Here is a 24,901-nt window from a genome sequence, read left to right as displayed (position 1 = left end):
TACTAAGGCTCAGTGAAAAAGAAAGAAGCCTTCGCCAGTCAGAGACTCCAAAATTTAATGTTATGTTATTCCTTATTGTTTATTTGTTAGTGATATTGGAAAAACAAAATTTTTGTTTGAAACACTACATTTTAAAGTTATCTAAAACAAAGTTGCTTTGTGCGAGATCGTGCGTATTTGCTTGTTTTCCGCACACAACCAATACGCGGTAAGTGTGAAATACCACATTCAGTATTCCCAACGTAATAGACACAACAATTTCCCTCTTCTTACCGCTTAAGCGCGACATTCATTTTATGCTTTAGGCTTTTAACATATTATTTTTAGAGACGTTTAACATAGTAATAATTATAAATTGGAAACTTACCACTGCAATTTCACCTAAATTGCAATGTTAATTATTGTTTTTAAATATTTGCAAAAATTAAGTAAAGTCTACTACTCCACGAAACTTATTGCATTCCTGATACAAGTAACATTAAGGAAGCCGTGAAAAAATCAACAAGATTCCAGATGCCGATGTTATTACTGCAATATGTTATATAAATAATATTGTTAAAATATTAAAATGAAAAATAAATCATTACATAACCTTACCGTTTGTGTTATGTTCGCATTTATAGACTGGGGGAAAAAAAAGACAGACGTATATCACGGCCTGTTGGAGTATAGTAAACACAGAAAACATTTTACAGCAACAATGTTGAAGAAAGATATTTTGGTGTTCCGAAGTTGCCGTCATTAAACAGAAACCAACATGGAGATTTCATTGCAACTAATTAGAAATTCGTCTTTCAGGTATGTAATAAACGATCTTCGCACAAAATAATGTACGATACACGAGCGGTATGTTTGTTTTCATGTTCTCGGAAATTAAAAAAGCTCAACTACGTTTCGCTTTTTCAATCTTTTCCTCAACCATGAAAACGTCAACATACCGCTCTTGTAACATATATTAGTATTCTTTGAGATATTCCAAACTTTTTGTCAGATGTATACATTACCTAAACTTAGTTCACGCTTCGTTATTTACAGAAAAGATATAATCAAGATATATTACAATTTTGAGGAAATCTCAGGATTTTAAATCGTAAAGACCAAATTACATTTTTTTTTTTTTTTTAGTTACCAATATTCAGTATTTCACTTGAAATGAGATAATTTAGAGCTTAATTTTATATTGACTCTAAACCCGAAAAATATCCAACACTTCAAACTATTTCACGGAATGTAAAATGTACATCAATTAAAACATTGTGTTGCTACTTTTTCGTTCTGTATGAAATGATTGAAAATACAAAATAAGAATCTGTAGATATCAAATATAAATTAATGTGTTTGTTTATAATGAATGGAGATATAACGTAGAACAATAAATTATACTCTATAAAGAGAAATATAAGAATCTGTAGATATCAAATATAAATTAATGTTTGTTTATAATGAATGGAGATATAACGTAGAACAATAAATTATACTCTATAAAGAGAAATATAAGAATCTGTAGATATCAAATATAAATTAATGTGTTTGTTTATAATGAATGGAGATATAACGTAGAACAATAAATTATACTCTATAAAGAGAAATATAAGAATCTGTAGATATCAAATATAAATTAATGTGTTTGTTTATAATGAATGGAGATATAACGTAGAACAATAAATTATACTCTATAAAGAGAAATGATAAAAACAAAATGAATATACATGTAGGACTTATTTTAAAATAATTTTCATTCGTTAGTACTAACGATAATATGCATATTACACAAAACTGTAACAATTTTATAAGACTGTTAATTTTATTATGCAATGGTACAAAGTGTTCATTATTATAATATATAGACATCCCTTGCAAGGAACTTCTCAGATACATTATTTCAGATAGTGTGTATAACAATATTACATATAGGTATGGTAAGCTATTCTAATCGCATGAATCTAATAATTCTTTGTTGTTCACCTGTACTTTATTTTTATTTTCTTTTGGGTTATTTTACGACGCTGTATCAACATCTAGGTTATTTAGCGTCTGAATGCTATGAAGGTGATAATGCCGGTGAAATGAGTCCGGGGTCGAGCACCGAAAGTTACCCAGCATTTGCTCGTATTGGGTTGAGGGAAAACCCCGGAAAAAACCTCAACCAGGTAACTTGTCCCGACCGAGATTCGAACCCGGGCCACCTGGTTTCGCAGCCAGACGCGCTGACCGTTACTCCACAGGTGTGGACTCTTGTACTTTATTTAAAGTGAAATAGATAATATGGCATTAAAAATGTTGAACACGACAATATTTTACAAATACGTAAAATTTGTCTTTTTTTTTCGGTAACTAAATTATCACAGCAACACGATTGTACTTTCTACAGAAACAACATTAACATACCATTTTCTAATTAAATATTACTTGTGAAATGTATTATGTACTGTCAAATTTCTTTTATGACATTGAATCATCCACACACAAACAACAATGGGAAAGGGTAATAAAATACTGACATAATTAAAATATATCGTAACAGCGTATTTTGATGTCACATCACATCCATCATTAACTATTTTTGTCTTAGAAAGTCACTATATTGGATAAGAGATTTCTGTCCTTATATATGTTGCATTTAAATGAAGTTTTGCGCATGTTAAAAAAACATTCTGCAGAGACAACAAACACCATTCAACTTATTCTATAAAATCTCTTCTATTCGAGAAAAGTTCTGGGAACTCACCACAAAAACAGAAATCACAGGCTTTCATTTGAACAATAAGCCTGCGAACACATCAGCTATCTTGCTACTTCTATTGCAATAACCTAGCTACTTTTCAATAATGTACATGATTTTAGCATTTTAAACATCAAATAGCAAGCAAACATCATTTCATTACTAGCCACTCTATCAGAAAATTTAATATAAATGCAGAACTTCAAGAGTTCTCACAAGATAGCATAGACGACTCAACATTTCCAAATTACAAACTAGACAGAAACACGAGCATTGCCATGTTATAAATAAGACAAGAAGGCATGCGGGTTAGTGCCATAACTGACTTGCTGAACTGTATAAGATGGTAAAATTAACATCTCTGACCAGATAAGAACTGGCAAAGCAAACTAGAAATTACTCAGACACAAACGAAATTAAAACTGCAATAAAAAGAAGTAATAAATGCGTTAATCCAAGTGCTCAACATAAAGAGGGATTAATATTAAAATGTTTTAAACTAAACTATCTGAAGCAGGGCTATATTTAGAGAAGTGTTTTGTTACAAAAATGTTTTCGAAACATTTCATTTCATGAAGAGCAAATGAATAGTTGAATTGAGGATCATTACGCCAAGATTCCCTACTGTAATGAAATATTATGCACAACGACATTTCAAAATCATATTAAGTTACGTTAGTAGGATATCAGTCAACCACAGCCACCTTAAAATGTGTCCAAAAACATCTACAAAACACAAGAAAAGAGTGGAGCTACAACACAAAGAATGGCAAAAAATGAGGGAAACTCCAGCTTTAAAAATTGGGCAATCGCACAATCATTCATTATTCCAATTTTACACCAAGCAGTTCAATATATACTTTACATACTGCAAAAAAAATACCACCTACATAAATCGAAAATAATAATGCTCTGCTTGCAGAAAAGCAAAAATTCAAAACTGCATGAATTTTAAGAGTTGCCCTCACAGTTCCATCCTATTTATTTTTACCTACAGAGTAAATCCTTAGTCCAGATATGGACCTGGACACTCCATTTGCTGCAAAAACAAGGAAGAAACAACTATTTTAGATTACTAAAACAAATCCCCCACTCCTCTGAAATGAAATAAAATATAAATCCTGCTACATACTAGTCAGAGCTCCGAGTACCGACATGTTAACACTACCTTCTAACACAAAGATAACAGGACCCTCTCAACATAAATGGAAACTTCATTGTGAACAATGACTGCCAAAATTTGCTCTTCTGTACAGTACATATTAATCTTTAAAAATGCTTATTTTAATCATAATTCTGAAAAAAATTCATGTTGAATCTTTCGTACACTACTTTTAACACTTGAATATAAATAATTGATTAAATGGCGATCTTACTCGTGTTAATTATGTAAGCATGTACTGCTTACAGCTGTTTCGGTGCTTCTTCACGCCATCCTCAGAGCCTACTAGATCTCTGCGTCATCTCGAACTTCGCTGCCTGTTGTGTGGGTGCGTTCGTTGTTGAAAAGTGTTGAAATGTGGTGTCAAATAGTGTGTGTGTTCTGAAATTGATCTGTGTGTTGAGAATTTGATCAGGGTGTGTTTTAGTGTGTCTGTATATTTCATATTGTTTTAGTGTGTTGAGTTTTTGGTTTTTGGGTTTTATGTGTAGGATTTCCATGTCTGTATTTATGTTATTGTATGTGTGGTTGGCATTAGTTATGTGGTCGGCATATGTAGATGTATTGTGTCCTCTGGTTATAGCTTTAATGTGTTCTTTGTATCGAGTTTGGAATGATCTGCCTGTCTGTCCAATGTAGAAACTGTCGCAACTATTGCATGTGAGTTTGTATACGCCTGTGTGGTCGTATTTATTTGTTTGTGTTGTTTGTATGTTGAGATGTCTTTGTAGTGTGTTTTCTGTTCTGTATGTTATGTTGTATTTCTGTTTCTGAATGAGGATGCGATCTTGTGTGTGTTTTTGTTTTCGTATGTTAGTGTGATGTACAGGGTGTCCGGGACAAAATTTACCAATAAGAAAGTTTAATAACTCACCAAATAATTGATGGAGAAAATGCTGTTTGCGGGAATTGACAAAGGGACTTCCAAAGTTTCGAATGACCACTAATAAATTCCTATGTGTGCACCTCTTGTAGCATGACAGATGTCCAGGCGATATTCAAGTTCTTGCCATGTGTTTCGTAACATCTCTGGAGTGACAGTTGCACAACCAGCGACAATTCTCCGACGCAGATCCTCCAAATCTGCCACTACAGTCTTGTACACAATGTCTTTTATGTATCCCCAATTATGCCTGTTGACGATCCCACAGACGTGGAAGGTGGACTCATCACTAAACACGACCTTCTGCAGATATCCATTTTCAATATCAATTTTCAACAGCATGTCACTAGCGAAATCATATCGTGCAGGCAAGTCGTTTGGTTTCAACTTTTGAACCAATTGAATCTTGTATGCTTTCTATGCCAAGTTGTTATTGTGTGCCTATCTGGTGCTTGCTTCTCAGGCCACTGTTGTCTAAATCTTCTCTCCACTATCTTCGGATACTTGAATTCGGCAAGCCAATAGCAGCATTGAACTTTCTGTTGCACTGTGAACGCCATTTTAATTACAGCTATGTCAACAACAATGACCAAATGTTGCCAACATCACACATATGAATTAAAATGTCCGTCTTTCATTTGCCGCAAATTTCATTTTCCTATCTCCATTATTACGTGAGTTATTAAACTTTCTTATTGGTAAATTTTGTCCCGGACACAGTGTATTTCTTGTGTCTGTGTTGTGTTTTGTGGTGTGTTTTTGTGTTTGTTGAGTTTTTATTTTGTCTTTCTTATGATGTTGTCTATTATGTTTGGGTTGTAACCATTTTCTTGTGCTATGTATTTGATTGTGTTCACTTCTTCATTGTAGTGTTCTTGGCTCATGGGTATGTTTAGTAATCTGTGTACCATTGTCCTGAATGCAGCATGTTTGTGTTGTGTGGGGTGATTAGATGTGTTGTGTATGTGTGTGGTGGTGGTGGTGGTTTTCTGTATATTTTGAAGGTGTGTTTGTTGTCAACATTTGTTATGGTGATGTCTAGGAAATGTATGAAGTTATTGTTTTCGAGTTCCAGTATGTATTGGAGTTTTGGGTGTATTTTGTTTATGTATTGGTGTAGTTTGTGTATTTGTCGTTTGTTTCTTTGTATGCTTACACAATTAACACGAGTAAGATCGCATTTAATCAAGTATTTGAAAAAAATTATTTTACACTTAATAAATATCACTTAAATTAAATCTTTCAATAACATAAAAAAGCACAATGCAAGAATGTAAATAAAATATCATTATCACTGTAAAAGCACCTACTTTTCCATTATGTATTGTCCAAATGTAATTAAAGTTAAAATTAGGCTATTAAGATTTTGTTAACTCTGAAGACATATTAGTAACTAATCTGTTATAATCACCATGACTTTTGAGAAAAGATATGACAGTAATTCACAACTTCACCCAATACAAGATTCTTACCGGTATCTGCAAAAGGGATAAAATGTTGCTACTGGTATATAAATTTAGTTTTATTGACGCAGTTAAAAAAAGCACTGTCAAAAAATATTCTTTCAAAAATATTTTAATCGATTATCAAGATAACTTGAATAATCTGGAAACAAGAACTTTACTTTCTTGCACACGACAACAGCAAAGAAAAGCTAATACGGAATGCAGTACACCTATTCAAAGAAAGTAAATCAACACGAACTAATTACTTATATTTCCCAAGTGCCAAAAACAACAATCCATGATGCTAACAGTATACGGTACTAAGTTAATTCTATTGTAGCATGCTTTATATCACACACTGGCAGTATAGCAACTTCAAAATGCCATCATATTTATATTTCTACTATTACCGGTACATTTATTAAAAAATTGACACTAACTGAAAAAAAAAAAATCCCACAAAATTAGTTCGAAATCTCGACCTCTTTAACACACACTGTATCACATATTGATACTATATATTGTAATACTTGTATTTTCATCCGTATTACAGATTATTGATAATAGATAGGCCTATTAAGTCTGTAGTAACTTCAAGTAAGTTACTTTATAGTTATTCAAATTCTCCAACTTCAAATGTTCATATTAGGCCTACTATATCGTTATTTCACTGCCATTCCATGAATAAAAACAATACATTTTCCTTTTTACACTGACAATAACGAATCATAATCGGGTTTTCAAACCACATGGGGAGGGGAAAATAGCAATTTTAAAGCAACTAGGTCTATGTCAGTTTGATGTATGGCACAGAAGTTTCAAAATTTAGACACAGGCCTATTAATGTTAAAAAAAACGGTAATTCGGTTGAAAACGTTTGCCAAATATGTCAATATGACGGATATTGATTACATCATTAAGGATCAGCGAAAGGTTAGATTTGATTTGTCCAGGTTTTTGCAATGCCTTGGCATATACGTTTTTTAGTACGCCAAATGTCTAAACAAATCAAACTTAACCTGTCATTGATCCTGGATGATGTCAAATGTTTTCTATTGAATCACCAAGAAAAAAAAAAAACTCTCTTTGCTCTTTCAGCTATTACTAAATTAAAATAAAAAGAACAGTTTAAAGAAAAGTCGTTCAGACTCTGGATTATTTGCTACATGATTTACACCCATAAATCAACACTTATTTTAAATTTTTCGCCCTACGTTTAGAATTTCCCGGTTCTACCACCCTACCTCACGTTTAAGAAACGTTAGTAAATCTGTATTTTTATTTAAGCGGTTAGATTATAAGTTAGGAGATTAGAAGGGCAATACTTAACCTATTAGGTCAAAATAATATCTTTCATACAGCCTACAATCGATGATAAAAATGATGCATGTAGGGTAAAACTACTACATAGAATGAATATTGACATGAAATATAATAAAAATGAATTAAAACGAGACCGAGTAAAAAATACAATCTGATAACTTAATTCCTTCAAAACAAAATTTAATATTAAAAACTACTTAATCAAAGCTATGCATTTCAAAACGCATAAGTATCGCAAAAATAAACACATTACAAATTGCATGAGACAGAAAAAATATAATGCTTCACTACCGGTGCGTAACACTGAAAGAATAGCGTATTATCTTCGTAAAATATATATCTTTCATGTATTGCATAGTAGGCCTAAGGCATGTTCAATACAGATATTACACACACAACATTGGTGTGTTAACTTATTACAAAAATTTTTAAATTCTACAGTAGGCTTATTAAACGGAAATTAGGCTACTATGGTAAGAACTGTGACCTCTAGTCCTAATAAATAAATCATATTTAGGCTATAAAATCAGGAATGACAACCGGAACATAATTATTATGTAGTCTGCTGGAAATAATTATAAAATATTGGTAAATTCTTTACTTAAATAGCTATCATATTGCAATAGAGAGCAAAACACAAAATAGAACTGCTCGTTACAAATCTAGCTTATATACAAAAATGAAAGCATTATTTTTTAATATCAGATTTGAATGGAAACTTTCAGGCGTTACAAATGAAACTTTCCTATCAAGAAGAAAACTAATAAAAACGATACTATTGAATTAAGACTATTTTTTTCAACCCTTATTTTTAATTAAAATTACTGGCGTTCATGCCTGCATACATGGAATAACGTAGCGCATACCTATGAGATGCAAGAATGGAGCTAGTGTGATTACACATTAAGATCATATTATTAACCAACTCTCAACAGTAAGCTAAATAAATTAACTTTTTCATACATCTTCCAAATAAATAAAATTTTCCTCAATTATATCCAGCATTTAGGCCTACTTTACAACTAAGTATAAACATGGCATAATTTAATAGCTGAAAACAGTGTTTCTTTCACAAAAATTAATTAGGCCTCGTCAAATACCACCCCTACATCATATAGTTCCAGAACTAATTTCGTACATAAGTGATTAATTTGTGCTGTCATACAAAATTCATCCCAAATGATGCCAGAACAAAAAATGAAGACTACTGTAGCTTAAAATTTGCTTTTACATTTATTCAGCTTTCTCTGACAACTTAACACTTAATCGTAAGATTATAATTTCAGTGCCAAATCTAAAATATTTCACATACGTGATCTATACAAACTCACTGATACGACTTACATTCTTTATTTCTTTCTGTCATCTTACACACCTGTTGTTTTTACTGTAAATTATACCCTTAACTTAAATACCTTACCTAACCTAACCCAATGTAATAGCTGAAAAATTGAACATATTGCGTTTTGTACCTTCTTCAATATGAAAACTTTGATTACAAGTATTTATGAAAACCAATATACAATCCCACAAAGTTAAGTGTAATGACATTAAAATAAAAATTAAAATAAAGCAGTTTCCCATGACCGCCACTGTCACAATCCCAAAATGTATAGTTTTCTTATAAACAATTTCAAAAGTTAAGTAAAAATGACACTACCAGTTCCTGACTTACCTCTTCTTCTTTGACCTGAACACGTTGCCATGGGTCTGCTAAAATAGCCAAAGGCATATCTGTAATCAATTACCACTTAAGAAAATTACGCTTTTCGGACCAACACACAGAACACAAACACATCCGCTCGGACCGGATATTAGGTTCAATATGGCGATATATGATATTATGACGAACGAATCAAAACACAGCTGACATTATGACTGACATCTACCGACGTTTATATAAACTATGTCATTGCCCAGAAAGGCAACGTGCCAAATCCAAATATGTAATTGTCGACATATCGATTAATTTGTTTGTAAATGAAGTATAGGACTGTTGTATATTTACGTCTAATTAATTTCTTCGTATTCGAAAATTCCTTATTGATTGCTTTTAAGCTTTTATAATTAGCTTACAATATTTTAATAACAGTTCAAACTGTAGTTGGCGTTACTGTTTAAATAACCTAGTCGGTATGATAAGTGTAATGATCGTAATAATGGCGGCATTGTAAAGATTCTTCGAAAAAAAGTGAATTGTGTTATATTTTACTAATATTATTATGGCAACGTATTTTGGAGAGATCGTTGAAAAGCCGTCACGAGCGTTCTGGGGGGATGAATATGACAGCGAAGATGATACACGCACAGAAACGCAAAATATGCATGACAGGTGCAGTATCTACGTAATGATATGGCATTTTCATGTGTAAGCCTACCCAACCTAACCTAACCCAAACTGTTAATTTTGTCAAACTTAAATAATCATGCTTAGATTAACATCGAATCTTTCACAGACCTCAATATATCTCTGAATCTTGTTCTTTGCGCTGTTTTTGTCTGGAATAAATCGTGTCATCTGATCATTTTGTATTAGTATAATGTATTTTCACTCTCGTTTCCTATCCTGACATGAATTTGGTTTAGGTACCGTAATTCATCTCAGGATAACTTGATTTACTTGGAAGATATCCTATAAACTAGAGTCGAAAATCTCTCGGACATTTTCTAGCAGATCCAATTTATGTAAAATATCACTTACAAATATAATAAATATACCGGTAAGTCTGCGTACTAAACATTTTACACTTACATAATAGGCTTACAAGAAAGTAATTATATGACTTGAATATGTTTGAAGAGCACCTAACAATGATAAAAGTGAATATGAGAAAAACACTGATTGTTCTGTATAGCATTAAGTTGTAACTAAGTTACTGACTTCTTTCTAACTTAATAAGACTCGCTTTATGATCAGGGAAGACTTACATTTCTTTTTCTGCAATCAAAACATACAATACTTGTAGTACGTAAGTAAATATGAATATAAATGTCTTTGTCATTTTTTTTTTTTTAAGAAATGACAATTCGTGATTTATATATTCCAGAGGGAGAGAGAGAAATATAAGAGAAGACAACAATAAACTTGGTCTCTTTTAATAGGCATATAACTTTTCAAATTGTAGACAGTTTAAAATATATAATAGATGGATTGTTTTGAGATGTTAAATGCATAACATTCATTTAACGAATAGAATGTTCACTGAGCCAATAAAGCTTAATGGTATTAATTTATTTTCAAGTATTGACGGTGTTAAATATTTTTCGTGTTAATAAGCATTTTCCAATTTCAGGAAACTTGAAGTGTCCAGTTTAGTAAGCCAGCATATCCCATCTACTATAAAACTATTTTTGGTAATCCATGGACCATTAACAGAAGGTAGTATTTGTTATTTTTTACCATTTATAGTGTACATAGTTATTAATCCTAAGTCGTGGTTACCGGTACTAATTAAAATCTGGCTCAACTCATGTTGTGTGATGATGCTTAATTTATGAGAAAATTTGCACTAGTATAACACACTAAGTTCGTAGTAAGTTCAAAAGAAAACCAAGTATAAAGCTTGTATGTTCAGATTTAATAAAACAATATAAATATGCTGATATGTTGTAATGGACTTTTTTCAAGATCAGAGTTTTTATGTAAACATCACTAATCAGCATTATGATGACGAATGTATTCATGTGTTATATATTAATGTCATACTGTTATTTATTTGATAGGATTTGTCGAAACTTGCTTCCTGAAGAAGGGAGAGCCCATAGTCGAAATAAAAGAAGTTGAGACAGAAAACATAGATGATGATGAGTTACTTAAAAGGCGGAAAAGAAGACCGTCAACCATTTACTGCCTGTCCAGTGATATAATGATGTGTGTTTGCAGCCCACATTTAGATATTATGCAATCATTTGATTTCACTGAAAAGGTTTGTATACGTATCTAGACTATAATGTTACTATTATCCTGTGAAATAAAATTTCATATTAATGCATGTTACAACTTATCAACATTTCACCGTATTTCTCTTCATTAGCTTCTTAATGGTTAAAAAAACGTCTGGAATACTGCAGTTCTTCTATGGTATGCTTCAATTAAAAAATACGTACCTTTCAAGCATACATCCATAAGTGTATGAGAAAATGTTCATAGAGTATGAGTATGTAATGTAATTGAATAATAATTGAGGGAGTCAGCGCAACAGTGGTCTAAGCCACTTTTTTATGTAGAAAAAGCAAGTTAAAGTTATAATAATAATAATAATAATGATTTATTTAACCTGGCAGAGTTAAGGCCATACGGCCTTCTCTAACACTCAACCAGGAGTAAAGACTGCGTTACAAAAACACTACAAATTTACAAATTACACTACAATTTTACACACAAAACTGAATAAGATAATAATAATAATAATAAAATATAAACAACAAATAAGAATAAATCAGACATAATATATAACATACAGAAAGAAAGAAAAAAGCATAATAATATGTGAACAGCAGGTCAAAATAAATGAGGCATACAAAAAAAAGACAATTATTCATAATAATAATAATAATAATAATAATAATAATAATAATAATAAATAAGAATAGTAATAATGATAATAATAATAATAATAATAATAATATATTTATAAGTGATATTATTTCAGGGAAAAAGTTACATGCTTCCTAACAAGCTATATAATGGTGGATTGGTCTATTCCACTTCGTAGGAAGATAATTCACGTCAAAATTAACAGAAAGCTCATAACCAATACCATAACCATAACCAATGCTAACCATACATACAATAACATAAATGTGGACATGGAAATCCTACACATACAACCCAAGAACCAAAAACTCAACACACTAGAACAATACGAAATATGTTGTTGTTATTTTCTAATGCCAGGCGTTTGCCAATAAAGTCATTTGACCTCTTGCACTCCAATATTTTTCAAAGATATTATCATGACCAGCCACTGAAGCACAGATTTTGAGGTGTTCCGAATCCATTTCTTGGTTTGAGTTGCACAATGGGCAGACAATACGAAATATACAAACACACTAAAACACACCCCGATCAAATTCTCAACACACAGATCAATTTCAGTACACACACACTATTGGACTCCACTTTTCAACACCTTTCAACAATCAAACGCACCCACACAACTGGCAGAGAAGTTCGAGATGACGCCGAGATCTAGTAAGCTCTGAGGATGGTGTGATGAAGCACCGAAACAGCTGTAAGCCGCACAGACTTACATAATTAACACGAGTAAGTCCGCTAGTTAATCAATTACTCAATATTTGATTTTTCGCATTGAGGAGGGTTAGACCACTGTTGCGCTGACCTCAATTATTATTAACTTTAGGATGTGCAGGAAGGTAAGAAAGAACTGAACTTTAAATATAAATCTATGTATGAAGACATGCTGTTTCTATGCCACAGACATTGATCACTTGGCCATCTGTTGCTCAAACCTGTTACTTTGTTTCAGATTGAAAAAATTAAAAAAATAGATTCACTAATTGAACTTCAAAAATAGGCTAAATGAATTGTTAAATGACTGAAACCAAATAATACAGGTGCAGCAAGACTGTCCAGTTTTGTTGACTAGGCTATTTCAGCATAATAATTTATAGTAAAACTCAAGGCAGTGGAATGGCTCTCTAAACTGTTGAACTCATTTCACTATTTTCGTAGAGGAAAAAGAGATACTTTCCAATCAACAGAATCAATTGCAGGACCCAAAGGAAGTGTCATACTGTAAATTTTGAAGAGGATGTGCTTCATCGAGTTGAAGTGAGGCTATCAACAAATACTTGAGACACTGCTGCACATGCCATGGTTGTGAATCACACAAGCATCAGACACGTTTCGTGTGATTAGCAATTTCATCCCTAACTCCTTCTGAGGGTTCAAACAATGATATTTTGCCACAGCCTATGTGCTGCAAAAGGGTATCTGTTGGATACAAGGGGGAGAGCCATTAATCCTTCCCATTGATGGCATTAAGGAACCAACCTGGACAAATACCCAATGTCCCATCCCTGCCTTCCCGTGGTGCAGCTGTTAGTAAGCATAATTTTACAAGCTAAACTAAAGGGAGGGGCTACTCATCAATTAGCACTGGTCAGCTTGATGAGTTAATGACTGAATTTGGTATAATTTTCCTCTATTCTTTCTATACTTTCCAGTCAACAGAATCAATTGCAGGACCCAAAGGAAGTGTCATGCTGTAAATTTTGAAGAGGATGTGCTTCATCAAGTTGAAGTGAGGCTATCAGCAAATACTTGAGACACTGCTGCACATGCCATGGTTGTGAATCACACAAGCATCAGACATGTTTCGTGTGATTAGCAATTTCATCCCCAACACCTTCTGAGGGTTAAAACAATAATATTTTGCCATAGCCTATGTGCTGCAAAAGGGTATCTGTTGGATACAGTGGGGAGAGCCATTAATCCTTCCCATTGAAGGCTTTAAGGAACCAACCTGGACAAATACCCAATGTTCCATCCCTGCCTTCCCGTGTTGCAGCTGTTAGTAAGCATAATTTTACAAGCTAAACTAAAGGGAGGGGCTACTCATCAATTAGCACTGGTCAGCTTGATGAGTTAATGACTGAATTTGGTATAATTTCCCTCTATCCAATACCTAATTACCTCTTTACCCTTTCCTATCCAGTCCTCTGACTGAACTCTTACTTTCTTCAATCCCAATGGCATTAGAGCATTCGAGGCCTAGGGGTTCATTTCCCTTTCCTTCCTCCTCTTTCTACTTTTCTGTTCCTAGTGCTGACCTGCTATGGCACTAAAATCGTCCTCCAGTGGTTAAGGAGGGAAAGCTGGTGATCAACAAGATACCCCAGCTAGGTCCAATGGACCCGTCGACCAACAGCAGGTGTGGTCCTCCAGACATTCTGGCGGTTGTGTGTGAATGAAGTAGCCACCAAAACGTTAAAATATGGTGTTCACTTAAATCGGCTACAACTTGCCATTTTCACTCCAATATGAAATGAGTACCATTAAGGTAAAATTATCCAGAGGTGAAATAGTCCCCCAATTGGATCTCCGGGCGGGGACTATTTTAATGGTACAGAATCAACTAAACATCTTGCAGTGGAATGCTGGCAGTATAACCTCAAACCAAGAAATGGATTCGGAACACCTCAAAATCTGTGTTTCAGTGATTGGTCATGATAATATCTTTGAAAAATATTGGAGTGCAAGGGGTCAAATGACTTTATTGTCAAATGCCTGGCATTAGAAAACAACATGTTCTCTCACTGGTACCTGCAGTGTTGTCTAATAGAGCTCTAGTTTTCATGGTTGGTTCCTTCAATGTTGACTTCAATGCACAAGAGAAGGCCTTTTGAATTGTTGGGACAATCATGTTTGGGAAGAAGACACCCGTCACATTACTGCCTACAGGAGATTCCACGAAATGTTCGCCATCAACCAATGGGATGATTTCATCTTATCTTATGATGATATCTTATTGTGTCGTACCTTCTCCCTGCCTGTTATATGCTCCTATTACCATTACATGAATAATGCTGAAATTATACTGAAAGTAGCTTCGAAAAATCGAGGAAATTAAAAGTGATAATGCTTTTTTCTTTCTCTTGAAAAACTCTGTTTAAATCCACGTGGCAGATGGTGACAACATGCAATTAGGATACAGAGCTTTAATGTTGTGGTGCATAATTGTTTACACATGTTTAAATCGAATCAATGTTCATATTTTTGCATACAGATATCTCCTTGGATGAAGAATGCAGAGCAAGTAATTATTTTGGACTGCAGTTACATTTCTGGGTATTCGGTCACAAGACTTCAAAATGATTTTCCAGATGCATTTCTTAAAGCACTAAAAACGGATAATTTTAATAAACCTGTACTGAGTGAAATCCTTGAGCAACCCAACACTGCAAAGGGAATACCAGCAGGAGGTGAGCAGGATTATTGTTAACATAGTTATGTGATTCTCGCTCATTAAAAAAAGAATTAAAATAATTCCACCTCATCGCGGGTGTAGCTTAGACCAGCCCTCTTTGGCGCACACTGAGCAACGACTTTGTCAGTAAATTGGTTCACACATCTGGCTTCACATGGGCGAATGACAAATAGTCATGTACCTGCCATTGGTAAAAGAAGTCTGCATGTGTGTAGATTCACGTGAAACTGCACATTGTGCTGTTAGATAATTTTAGAGATTTTTCTCGATCTTCTAATACTGTTCCAGTGTCATTTAATTTCTCTTTGTTAAAATAATCCTTGTTCTATTTCCTTTCTTGTCCAGTACGGAATTTACAACAAAATCTCTCTATGCTCGACCATGCCGAAATGTAGTAATTATACACCTGGTAGCAGCCCTTTAATGGACCTCATTAAAGTACACCTATTCATTGAAGTTCAGGTGTTCCACCAATCAGAAAACACCATTGTAGCAATATGAAAGCGCAAGTATCGATTATTCTCGGATATGCAATCGAAAGACACTAGCAAAACATCACGGAGGCTGGAAATCCAATACTGTCGCAGAAGGTTGTGTTTTGTTACTATAATAATTACCGTTAATTGTAAATAATATTCAAATAAATTCAATTTGTCAACTCGTTTTTCAATGTCTAAATCAATTTCAAGGTTATATCAAGATTAATGTTTATTTTACTCTCTAGATTATATCAAGGTCAATGACATTTGTGTCTCGGAAAAAATCAATACTTTCGCGTCTGCGCACATCTCACAATTTACGGGATATTGCACAAGGTCAGTTTAGCTCCCCAGTCAGATAAGAATAACATGAATACTTGTGAATAATTTCAAGTTAGAAATATGGTCGAGCATAAAAAGTCGTATGAAACTTGCCTATAATGGTAATTAAGACACTCACATGAAAATTATGAAACTCACTTGCGCTCGTTTCATAAACACACTTGCACTCGTTTCATAAACACACTTGCGTCTTAATTACTACCATTATAGGCTCGTTGCATAATATACTATTATAATTGACTTGCACTTGGAAGAATTTACACCATACAGTATTTTCACAAATTTAAATCAGCACTATTTGATCTATACTTAGCAAAAGTATTCACCTTTAAAGTGATAACAAGCACTTTTCCCACACTGTATTTTTTGTTTTAAAGCTTATCTCCTCTGTAATAATACAGTTGATTGCCTCACTACCGAGAATTGTGTGATAAATAGCATCAATGCAAATATTCCCGAGTACAGGGAATGATGTGTGGACTTCCAATACTGAGTTTCCAGGACTGAAAGCACTGTAGAGGACAAAAAAGAGTCCACACCTGTGGAGTAACGATCAGCGCGTCTGGCCATGAAACCAGGTGGCCTGGGTTCGATTCCCGGTCAGGGCAAGTTACCTGGTTGAGGTTTTTTCCGGGGTTTTCCCTGAACTCAATACAAGAAATGCTAGGTAACTTTCAGTGCTGGACCCCGGACTCATTTCACCGGCATTATCACCTTCATTTCATTCAGATGCTAAATAACCTAGATGTTGATACAGAGTCGTAATTAACCCAATAAAATAAAATAAATGACAAAAAGATTGATAACATGTATTTAAATGAGAATTTCAATCATCATACGGAAAATTTTATCTTAAATTTTATTTTCAAAATTGTATCCCCCTTCGTCTGTTATATCTGATGTTTATATTCTAGTGTGTGAACAAAAGGGCACGTCACAATTGATCATTCATAGCTTGATTATTGTAATTCTCTTATTTTCAGTGTTGACTTGGTGTCAGGTATTCAAGATTCCTGCTGTTCTGTATATCTGTTATGCACGCAACTATGAGGTTGACTCAAATTCAGTAAAACTTTTCTGCCAGCTGTTTTGCAAGATGCCTTTCAAGTTGCTGAAAGAAAAGCCTGATTTTACTCACAAACTTTCCACTGCTCCTGAATTTTCTTCAAATCTGTATATGTGAAATGTATGACTAAACAAATAATTTTTTGTATCATGTCTTTTGTGATTAAATATATGATGTTTGTTACAGAAGAAATAATTACTTTCATCTTGAGAACCTTCTCCCCCTTTGACAAAATAAGTTGCTTCATACAATTTCTTTTAAACAATGCATAAACACAGAAATGCTCCTTATAAGTAACATTTACATCTCCACTATACAATCATGACTCAATATAATAATAATTATTGAACTTGAGTAAAAAGGAACGTTTATACATGATATAGAGAAATGATGATGAATGAGATGAAATTTTTGAGAAACGTAGCAGGTTACAGGAAAATAGAACATAAAAGAAACGAAGAAATAAGAGAAGAACTTGAGATATATGAATTAAACAACAAAATAGAAGAATATAGAAATACATGGATGTCTCACATTTCAAGGATGCAGGAGGACAGGATACCATATAAGTTTTGGAAATATAAACCTCGGGGAAGAAGAAATATTGGAAGACCAGCCAAAAGATGGATGGACCAATTTCAGTAGCTGCTACAGGAATCAATTTCCTAATGCATGAAGGATGACGATGATGATGACATATGATATAGAAACAGTTCGACATTGCAATCTGAGATTTTTCACAGAGAGAATATCATCGAAATGATAGCCGTCCAAATCCTGAATTTAAAATATCGGCATCCTAATCAATTCAAATGAACAAAAAATAAAATGTAAATTAATGTTAAAAAAATACATAATGAAATTTTAAAAAAGAATATTCTGCGACAAGATGTGGTGGCTATCAAAACGATAAAAATTTATTGAAAATAAATAATATAAATTGAATGTTATAAAGATGAATAGCGATGGTGATTGATGATGTTCAATGAAGATTTTAGAATGGTTGATGCAATTGTCTGAAGAGTCTTATCAGGAACCTTTAATTTTCTGAGGGTCTCCAACGTAAATTTGGGAATTGTTCCTTACGCACCAAACATAAGTCCAATGACATTCCAATTTTGAATATTATATATGACTGAGATCTTCACAGCATGGAAGGTAAATAGCGCGTTTCTCTTCATGTACCTGCTTTGGTTGATCTTCATTAATTTCGAACCTTACAGTGGGGTCAAGAATGAGACCAGTTTTTTTATCTCGGTCAATTATTATGTCAGCACGCCGTGTAGATCCTTCCGTAGAAAGACATTGAACTTCCTCATATACTTCGTATTCACCATGTTCCCTTAATCTGTAATGTAATGATTGTAAATGTTATTTGTAATAAGTTACAGTTTTCTTCCACACCCTGTTTTCCACATTAACACGAAAAATATTTAACACCGTCAATACTTGAAAGTAAATTAATATCATTAAGCTTTATTGGCTCAGTGAACATTCTATTCGTTAAATGAATGTTATGCATTTAACATCTTAAAACAATCCACTATATATTTTAAGCTTCCCAGAAAGGAGAACGAGCACATTCAGAGTAAAAAATTATCTTCGTAATTCAATGAAAAATGAAAGATTAAGTTCTCTCAGTACAATCGCCACTGAAAAGAAACTGGTTAAACAATTTGCAGTTGATCAGAGTTTCAAGGAACGAGTGATTGATACTTTTGCAACCAAGAAGAATCGGCATCTAAATCTGTTATATAAAGATACAAGGTAAGGAGATTTTTTCAGCCTACTCAGTATTTGCACCTTAGCTTTGCCACTGGAGTCACTCAAATACATGTAGCTAAAACATTAATTTATGAATGTAATTACCGTCATGCTAAAATATTTGTTTAGATTATGTTACACTGCTGCATTAATGCATACCATGTTCTCAATAACATTTATTTTTTCTGGTTCAGACCGGGGATTTTGAGATTAAGAAATAATAGAGGTATTATGCCTCAAGGCATGTGCCAATTATGTGGACATAGAGAAGATTACGTTCATATTGCTCTTGAATGTCAATATACAAAAGAAATATGGATGAAATTTATAAATGAAAAGTTCCTACAAATTAATAAAGAAATAGCTATAAGAAAACTTATCAATAGTAGTAACAAAGGCAAATAGGTCTTTATCTTTTTTTGGCCAAAAAAATTAGAATGGAAAGAATAAATGAAATGGCTAGAATCGAATGAGAAAAAAAATTGGATAAGAAAAAAGGTTTAGTTTTTGAATAGTAGGCCCTACTATCAATAAATAAAATAAAACATATATATTCAAAAGTTTTAAATAATGGAAGATTTATAGCACACATTGTAGATTGAAACATGAAGTACATCTAAGGGTACGTGCACATTGGAGCAACGATAAACGATGAAAGAAACGATCTAGCGATGCATTGGTATTATGAAAGAATCAAGTGTTCATATCGGAGCAACGAGGACGCGGGAAGCGAACATTTTGATTTATCAGTAGAAGATATTCTATGCATCCACTTAATGAAAGAAGATATATAGGAAATATCAGCTGCTAGGTTCAAGGTTAATATAAGTTAAATACGTACAAAATTCAACCCGTTTCTCATCCCAAAGATAGTATATATTCGTTGTGTTGTGATTGGTTCTTGTGATCACATAACATATGATGAATAAATACACTACTGATCAATTTGCCAATATCTACAACAATTAATTTAATATGCCGAAATAATAATAAATCGATTAATATTCGGATATATTGATAACCACCGGTAATTATACAGATTAATATTATCTTAATCAGAGATCATATGAACGACAGGAGTGAAGAAAATGGAACTTTTCATTTTCGTCGCTTTTATCGTGTATCTTCGCTTTTATCGTTACTCCAATATGCACACCTCAATAACAATGCATGCTTCAATTCTCTCTGATCTAGTATAGCTGCTTTTTTTATCGTTTATCGTCGCTTCAATGTGTACGTACCCTTAGACAAGTGAGCAAAGACTAAAGGCCCATTCACAATAAAAATTAAACATAATGGTAACATAAACACAGAAGTTTGCGGCCAAGCTAACAAATGGGATCATTCACAATGATTCACATAAACATTGCCGTTAGATGTTAACATGAAGGTTTGCAAACTTTCATGTTTATGCTTACGTGATTTGCAAACAGTACTACACAATCATGGAGCGCTGAAGTATAGGACAGAATATGAGGAAATGGTGTCGTTGTTATGTTTCCATGGTTACCAAGTATCTTTGCTGTTATGTTTATGTCCCCATCATGAATGATGTGATTTTACCGTAACGTTTACATTCTTAAGTTAACGCTTAAGTTATGTTTAATTTTCATTGTGAATGAGCCTTAATTGTATCAACATACTAAAATGAGTCTTGCACAAAACTAGTCGCAAATGCAAGATAAAACATCTTATATAAATAGTTAAGTTTAGAAATTATATTACAATTTGTATATCTATATGTAAATTGTAAAGTATGTAATGTAAGGTTTCAATGATTACATGTATGTATATTTTTTGTCCGTGAACTATAATAATAAATATCATAACATTTATTTTCTGGGAAAAAATAACACATTAATGCAATACTTTCTCACGAGACGTTCTGATATTTTGAATGGTAAGCAATAGGAACAGTTTGAAATCAAGAAACTTCAAAACTCAAAATTCACTACTGGAGAACTATAAAGAATCTTCGAAATAAGAGAAGTTGGTGGAAACATACCTGGAAGCAGAGTGAAACAAGGACTTCTACCTCTAGAGTAAAACTACACCAATAACAACATAATTTGGCTTCAGTTATCAGTGCTAAGTATTTTGTAACTACCCATATATAATGAAAATTTCATCAACACATTCTTTTTGACGAGTAGAAATGCACAAAATGTGCAAGGTTTCAGAGTTTTGTTTGTCTGTGAATACTTTTATTAGGGAATGATTTTTGGTCGCTTCTAAGAAGTGTATCATCCACAAAATTTGCATCAGTTCACAGATGCAGTCTCCATTTGGATCGTGAAGTTTCTTCAATTTACAAATTCGATGTTGAAATCCATGAACAGCAAGAAGGTTCTGTTATTGCATCTAAGTGATGCTGCCAAAATATAATCTAACTGGAAATCTAACATGATTGGTTTACACTCAATTTAGTTAATAGAAAAAAAAAAATACAATCGTGAAAGAAAATTAGTTTATTTGGATTACAGATTTTTACAGTTGCTCATTTACACAGACAATTTCTATATTAACAGCACCATTTTTATAATAAATCCATTTACCCCATAGACATTTTATGTACTTACTATTTTGCAAGAATCAGCTCAATTTATGTATAATTAACAACTTACTAACATTTAATTAATAAAATATATTTTATTGAGACCAACAGAGCATATAATTACTCTAATAAATTAACAACACTTTCATAGAATTCATTTTCAATACATTATAACAGTTCCTAAATATATACAAGACTTCATTCCATATGGAAAGGATCTTCACGTTTATCAGGCACACAAAGTCTAGAGGTTATAAAAGCTTTTTATGAACAGCCTACTTGTATTTTTTTAAGCTGTAGCCTGTAATTGACAATGCATTCAGAAGCAATAGTAGCCTAGTTCATTTTTACCTGTTTTACAGGTCCTTAAGTGATACAAATTGTTTATATGTCAGAATTCTGTTTTGTTTTCATTTAGATTTTACAATTCCTTGAGACTCAGAGGTGGAAACAGTTTAAAATCTGGCTTTCAAACAACATATATCTTCTTCTAAGCTTAATTTTTAATTTCGAAAGCAAATCTATGGCAGTAGGACTCATTTCTCATACAATGGAAGAAAGATTAAACATTTCTTAACTTAATTTCCAGCCCTGATTAAAATTCACTATAAACATAGATGTACATACCGTACATTATAATATATTACAATTTCCAATATTTTTACATAGTACATTATTACATCATACAAATAGAGTTGCTAACCCTCTCTAATTTCCCGGGATCTCTCGTATTTGCCCCTAATTTTAAACATTCTTCCGGCTTCTGTATTTTTCTTTTCTTCGAGCATTTTTCTTCCTTATTTTTGTATAACATAATTGTAGTCCTAAATATTTGATTTTGCCGAGAATGATTATTGTTTATATAATGAGTTTCGTTGTTCAAGAGATACATTAAAATGTGCAGTTTTTATGGAACGTAATGCTTGCCAAGAATGGGGTTTAGTGTTCACCTGTTTAAAATCAAACAGTGTTAATGTTATAAATTTGGAAAAAACTGGCTAGTTTTGTTCTAAGCATACCAAGTACTAATGCTCATACAAAGAAGGTGTTTCATCTCATGAAGAATAATTGGACAGATGTTCAAAACATGAGCATGGCACATTTCATCAAGTCAGAACTGGAAACTGCAGTCAAATTCAACTATTACACGAGACAAAACCAGTCTCAAAATACTTATAATTTCAGCCTAGCTGCCGAAGTGTAGAATAAAGTTGTTTTTTAGTAAATGAACCGAATAATTTGTCTAATTTCTATGTGAAATTTTGTCGATTTCTTAGTCGACTGTATTTTTTTTTCAAGAAAGTTGGCAACCCTACATACGAATAACATTAGACTATGGTAGACGAAGACTACATGACACATATTTAATTAAAGAGTATTAACATTAATTAGGCCTACATTTTTTGCTATTAATTAATATAATTTTTTTTTCAGGAACATTATTTTTAATATCATACACTTAAAAAATTTCGATATGTTAATTCTTTTGTACTCCCCTAGAAAGGCAAGCAGCTTGATATGTATTCGTAAATATATAACCATTCAGGAATTACAAATTGTAATTTTAGTACTATGTGATTATGTAAATTTGAAAGTTTTATGTAACAAATTTTTCTTTGCTTTCATATTTAGCATAAAAAATATAAATCTGTCTTGTCATTACCTTTGATGTGTAATGATCAAACCCAGATGCATAATATGTTCAACATCTAATATAATATTTGAAGTATTATCATGTAAAGTTATTTTACTATATAAACGTTGTACATTATATTGTTTAAAATACCGTACTTGGAAAAATCGTAAGATCTTTTATTTTAACTCTTCTGAAAATTAATTTATGAATTGAAAATGTAATTACTTTCACTAATCTAACCATATTACCAGAAATTTGCAAGTAGAAGTTAAATGTACAGTGTGGCCAAGAAGTCCTAATAACCCTTATAATTCATTCAGTACTGCAAATGAACGATATTTCAATACATAGTTGAATTGGTAATAGTACAGTATTCAAGAGCAGTTGACATCAAGTGTGGGGGTTCATGTACAACACACGCACTAGGCAGTGAAACAAATAATGCATGTGTTCCAGAAAGAAAAAATTAAGAAGTCCAACCTGTAAGACAGCAGGGAAAAATTTTCATATTTGCTTTAGATCAGGGCCGCCCAAACCACAGTCCATGGGCCACATCTGGCCTACTATGGCTTTTTATTTGGCTTGCGTTTGTAGAAAAATGAAAATTGTATATTAAATTACTGGCGATTTCAGAGTGAACAAGACTGTTTCAGTGTGTCCCAAAGTGAAATCTGCCCTGGTTGCACGTGGGATGATTAGTTCATGAATGAATATAGAGATGTAATTTATCACACAGAGGTAAGGTGGCTGAGCTGCAGTCATATATTGTCAAAGTTTCTTGCCCTACGAGAAAAAAATCCTCAAATTTCTTGAAGAGAAAGTTTCACCTGTGTGAATTGTTAATGGCTCCGATTATTAAGAATTTCTTGTTTACTTAATGAATTGAATGATTTGAACACCATATTAGAAGGAAAAGATAAACCAATTTGTGGTGCATACAGTGAAGTGAAATAATTTCAGTTGAAGTTAAAAAAAAAAAAAAAAAAAGAGGTATTTTCCTACAGTAAATTATCTACAAATCCAAATATCCCGAAACATCTTCCAGAAACAATTCTTTTTATTTTGTTTTCGTCCATTTGTTTATGATGTTCACAATTCACCAAATAACTGCAATTAAAACAGCTAGCTGCTTGTGATGATGCAGTGAAAAGAGTCTTCGATCCTAAAGATCTGTTGAAATCCTACAAATTATTACACACGAATAGTATACTGCTTTCAAGAACCAAGCCAGTTGTATGATCTCCATGTTTTCATCGACATATGTACTCATATGCGAACAAACATTTTCGAAAATGAAAATTCAAAAATCAAAACTGACATCGAGCTTCAGTGACAAAGATCTTCAAGATGTCTTATCCCTCAGCACTAGAGAACAGAAACCAAATGTCAACAATCTATTATAACTGATTAAATGTCCAACTTCTTTCCTATGTTAATATTTAGCCTATTCTAGGCTTTGGACGATGAAGATCAAACTTCGAAACTAGTCGGGTAAGATAAATTCTAAATATTAACACAGCAAAGAAGTTGGAAATGTAATCAGTGATATAAGATTTAAAATTATGGTGTATTT

The 24,901-nt window shown here is 32.8% G+C and overlaps 2 protein-coding genes across 5 annotated transcripts in view; one reads left to right on the top strand and one right to left on the bottom strand.

Annotated features, from left to right (window-relative positions):
• S6kII (Ribosomal protein S6 kinase II) overlaps positions 1-9,366 on the bottom strand; it is a 998,109-nt gene extending 988,743 nt beyond the window's left edge. Inside the window, exons 1-2 of one of the 4 annotated variants that reach the window (XM_069840436.1) lie at positions 9,211-9,359; positions 3,718-3,761 (exon numbers count right to left, since the gene is read on the bottom strand). In XM_069840436.1, coding sequence (XP_069696537.1) covers positions 3,718-3,761; positions 9,211-9,241 — 75 coding nt within the window. In that variant the 5' untranslated portion in view covers positions 9,242-9,359. Of the gene's footprint in view, positions 1-3,717; positions 3,762-9,210 lie in introns of those variants that run through there. The other 3 variants (XM_069840437.1, XM_069840442.1, XM_069840441.1) reach the window with 3 other exon arrangements.
• A 163-nt stretch (positions 9,367-9,529) lies between these two features.
• On the top strand, positions 9,530-17,578 carry LOC138709572 (proteasome assembly chaperone 1-like). The gene is made up of 5 exons (XM_069840434.1): positions 9,530-9,867; positions 10,829-10,914; positions 11,259-11,461; positions 15,287-15,482; positions 17,292-17,578. The coding sequence occupies exons 1-5, from the start codon at positions 9,758-9,760 to the stop codon at positions 17,489-17,491; spliced, it is 795 nt and encodes a 264-aa protein (XP_069696535.1). The 5' UTR covers positions 9,530-9,757; the 3' UTR covers positions 17,492-17,578.
• The last annotated feature ends 7,323 nt before the right edge of the window (positions 17,579-24,901 follow it).

This window comes from Periplaneta americana, chromosome 11 (assembly GCF_040183065.1).
Source record: "Periplaneta americana isolate PAMFEO1 chromosome 11, P.americana_PAMFEO1_priV1, whole genome shotgun sequence".
NCBI lineage: Eukaryota > Metazoa > Arthropoda > Insecta > Blattodea > Blattidae > Periplaneta > Periplaneta americana.
The sequence above is the reverse complement of the archived record's forward strand: the minus strand, read 5'-3'. Positions and strand labels throughout refer to the sequence as shown.

Coding starts and splice junctions, on each gene's coding strand:
- LOC138709572 (XM_069840434.1), top strand. CDS start 9,758: ATGGCAACGTATTTTGGAGAGATCGTTGAAAAGCCGTCACGAGCGTTC. Junction 10,915..11,258: donor CCATGGACCATTAACAGAAG/GTAGTATTTGTT, acceptor TTTATTTGATAG/GATTTGTCGAAACTTGCTTC. Junction 15,483..17,291: donor AAAGGGAATACCAGCAGGAG/GTGAGCAGGATT, acceptor TCTTATTTTCAG/TGTTGACTTGGTGTCAGGTA.